The sequence below is a fragment of the Ruditapes philippinarum genome, unplaced genomic scaffold (genome assembly GCF_026571515.1).
Source record: "Ruditapes philippinarum isolate M1 unplaced genomic scaffold, ASM2657151v2 ctg1146_1_1_1_1, whole genome shotgun sequence".
In the NCBI taxonomy this organism is placed as follows: Eukaryota; Metazoa; Mollusca; class Bivalvia; order Venerida; family Veneridae; genus Ruditapes; species Ruditapes philippinarum.
In genome coordinates, this window is record NW_026853527.1 from 325,724 (window position 1) to 329,963 (window position 4,240).

A 4,240-nucleotide genomic window follows, 5' to 3' on the forward strand; every position below is an offset into this window, starting at 1 on the left:
TCTTGGAGACAAAATTTACAATATACTTTGTCCCTGGACCCAAATTTTGCACCGTTCCTAGTTCAGGGATTTCAGTGGGAGCGAAAAACAAACACAAACCCAGAACGCCGATTTACTGATGTTGGAGAATCAGTTCCTGAGGCAAAGAGGCGCATAGCTGCACAAAAAGTGATTTATCTAGAACTCATGTTAGGGCAAATTGCAAACTTCTGCCCAATAATTTCATGTAACACTCGTGAAAAATGCAACGTCAATAAAAACTATTTGGCAGACAATTCGTTTACATTTCGGATTCCAGTCAACAGGCACACATTTTCTGGATTTTGACAGTATACAACTTCAACAAGGAGAGAGACAAGAGGATTTATACCAGCGTTTATCAAGTTTCATCGAAGATAACACATTTAAGAAAGATGATGGCCTATCTCATATGGGAACTGTACCAGATCCAGACGAAGAGATTATACCAACAGTCGACAATTTGGTCGTATTAACATGGTTGAGATTAATAGACAATCGTTTGACGGCACTAGTAAAACAGCGCTACGGAACAGAACTTTGTTCAAGGACTTTAGCCACACTTAAGCCTGAAATTTCTCTCGCTTTAAACAGTTTGCTAGACGAAATACATGCCGTGGCGGATGCAAAAGTTATGCGTTCTGCTTTTAAAGGTTCTAAAGACAACGGAAAATTTCGATCAGTGTTTCGTGCCACCCCTTCGTGCCCCTTATGCAAACAAGCTGGCCGAAGATCATTCAATCATTTTCTCAGCAAATGCAAATACCGTATAAGTGTTTTTTTTTCTGCGGGCTCCAAATTCTACGGTTTTTCTAAATTTGGGCATGTTTTAATTTCTGCGGACTTTATTTCTGCGGCACATTCTTTGGACAAAACGTGATTTAAATTCTGCGACTCGTCTTATCAAAGTCTACGTCACATTACCCTATCTATTATATTTGCATGGACACGTTCCCATCTGTTTATCGTCCTCACCGCAAAAACTGTAAAGTAATTAAAAGCAATTATATTGTTTGCTTGCAAACAATCATAATGCACAACAATAGAAAGGTATACATCGTTGATCTGCGTGAAGTGACGTGTGAAAAATATACCCCGTTAGTATCTTTAATTGATAGAAATTTACCGTTAATCAGATAACAATTAAATTATATAACGAATTTTTAGCAGTATAAGGGTTAGGATGTTTTGAAATATCTTTATTCTTAAATTAGCATCATTAACAATATGTACATCCTTACAAACACAGAATACATACTCAGCCGAAAACTTGAAAACCCGCTAACCGTTATAATCTGTTAGTCGTTATTACTTTAGACGTAACAGGCCATAATGTAGGATACATATCGTAGAAGGTAAGAGAAATATTCTGCGTTTTTTATTTCTGCGGTGCCAAAACTGACCGCAGAAAACGCAGAAATAAAGTCAACGCAGAAAAAATCCACTTATACGGTACTTACATGAGGAAGACAAGCGTTATCTTTCAAGTGTACGTCAAACTGTATCGGACAAAACTGCGGGGGACCCTGAAACCGATCAAGAGTCTTACGAAGATGACAATCAGCAATCTCAATGCTATGGTATACATTCGGCTACTTCTAGACGTGTAAACACCAAACAGTCTCCAACATTAAAAACATTTTATAAACATTTTCCTTTGAGTGTTACCCTAGACACTGGTGCAGAAATCAACATGTTGAAATTGTCTGTTGCACACTATATGGGAGTACCTATTAAGAAGAGCAATCAACGTGCACTCCAGGCAGATGGTTCCACCCCATAAAAGGTGGCTGGCGAGAATCATATAGTTCTTACCCGTGGCGAACAGAGTTTAACTGTTGAAGCATTAGTGGTTGAAAACTTAGATGTGGATTAACTTGGTGGAATACCTTTCATGGCAACAAATGACATCATGGTTAGGCAAAGCAACAAATTGTTATTTATGGTTCTGATACAGTGTTATAGGCACCAGAGGTACATGACCCGTTTTTTCACAGTGTTCGAAGGACCCAAGCTTTTGGCCTTAGGCCAAGTTCCAATATGCCTTCAATTACATGGCCGAGATCTTACCTGGAAGTCACTTTGCCAGACAGCATTGATCCAGATGGCACACTTGCCATAGAGCCCAAGTTAGGAGCATCCAGTAACAAAAAATGGCCACTTCCACAAGTTATTGAAGCAGTGTCTGGTAAAGTAAGACTACTGAATTCAACGACCAATCCCATCCATGTGCATAAAAATGAACATGTTTGTCAAGCTCGCCACACTGTTGACTCTTATGATATAAGAAATCAAGACTTTCAAGAAACACCCCTGGTTCGTACTTGTCATGCCAAGATGTTTACTAATATACATGTGTTTCTCAACCTTTCAAATCACTGTAAAATTTATAGAATTACTAAGAATGTGTTTGTTAATGGCCGGATTCATTATAATGTTAAAATAACATTTTAAGTGGTACAGGTAGTAATCAGAAAAATAAAAACTTTTGTTATCAATTACCTCAAAATTATGTTAATAATGTACATTTTTAATGATGGGGTAACCCCTTTACTAATATAATTAATATGTAAATAATAATACAACAGCATCTAATTGTTTGAAATTGTGTAACTGGGGACAAGGTAAAAACAATCGATACCTGTTCTAAAGTAATAATTGGGCATCAGTTATATTTATAGGCATTGCAAAAATGAAAGCATTTGACATACTATCTGTACAAGGAAGTGTTAATTTTTGTCATGTTAACTGTAAAGATTTACCCACATGTTATGTATGTATGTAAAAAACAACAACAAAGGAAACAACAAACAAATTCCAAAAGCATAGAAGCCAACATTCAGTACATATTTATAGTGTAACATTACAGTATTTTATAATGATAATTTGGCTAAAAATTAGATGAAATGAAAATCAAAAGAAAAGAAAAGAATAAGAAAAAAAAAGAGAAAAGAGAATAGTAGAACGAAAAAAGAACTATTTCAGAATTCAACTTTTCTGCAGCTTGTTTTGAGTATATTCATTATAATTTTTAGAAGTCTTCTTCTTTATACACTAGTGTCATAGGTGTTCCACTTCTCATCTCTGGACTTTCTTACTTGCAGGATCACTTTATCATTAAGTTCTAGGATTCTGGTTTTTAACTTGTTAACACCATCTGCGGGATTTCTTAACTTATATGCCACTTGCATTAGTTTGTACCGTTGTTCTTTCATTACTGGGGGGAGATCTACTAAGATGGAGTACCCTTTTGGGAGAGTACCTGCATATACTTGATCCAATACAAGATCTCGGTCAAACATCCTTACAAACCGTACAATAATTGGTTTAGGCCCAGTGCCATTTGATGGTAGACGGTGGGCGTTCGCAAAGAACATCTGGTCAACCGCATCTGATGAAAGCCTTAAATTCTTTTTGAAAAACTCTTTTATTGTAACATAGATATTTTCATCGTTTTTTTCTTTGATGCCATACAGGAGCAAATTGTACTTTCTGTTATGACGAGCAATCTTAATGTTTTTCTTCCTTTCCTCATCAATAGCCTTTTTGAGTACTTCTTCTCTTTCTTCTGACATCTTAAACATCTCATTATACTGTTTTTCCAGTTTTTTGTACTTTGAAAATTGATTTTTAGTTTTTCCTCTATTTCTGCCTTTTCTAAGTCAAATTTCTTGGTCTGAAAATCAATACTTTTTTCTATTTCATCTACAGATATCTGCATATTCTTCAAATGTTTATTTTGATCATTTACATTTTGGTCTCATTTATTTGATAATTTGTCTACCCTAGCGTCTACTGTTTTTATGGTGCTGGCTAAGTCCTCCTTTATATTTCTTATTTCTTTTTAAATGGATTTATTGTTGTCATCTATTTGTTCAAGTTTGTTTAGTATTTTCTGTATATCTTGAGTTGTAGCTAGTGGAGGTGTAAAATGGGTTTTGTCAGATGTAAAAGCACTTGTAATTTTAGGTTGATCAATTGTTTGTACCTGAAGTTCCTTGATTTTTCCTCTTGTTCTGGGGGAATTTTCTTCAGGGACTGTTTCAGATTCGTTAGATTTTTTATCTTTTCCTTTTTGCAATGATTGTGACTTTTTTTCTCTCACTCATTATTTGTTTATGTATTTTGCGTGTATATATGGTTATTTTTAGTATAAAGTTATATTTAGTAACAGGGATTTCTCAAGTTGTTTTTGTTTCCACTGTTTTGAAGGTGTTACGTG

The 4,240-nt window shown here is 35.2% G+C and overlaps 1 protein-coding gene across 1 annotated transcript; it reads right to left on the reverse strand.

Moving 5' to 3' along the window:
- Positions 1-3,065: 3,065 nt before the first annotated feature.
- LOC132737133 (uncharacterized) lies at positions 3,066-3,593 on the reverse strand. Its single transcript, XM_060724387.1, has one exon. It carries the CDS (start codon positions 3,591-3,593, stop codon positions 3,066-3,068), a length of 528 nt encoding a protein of 175 aa, XP_060580370.1.
- Between the last annotated feature and the right edge of the window lie 647 nt (positions 3,594-4,240).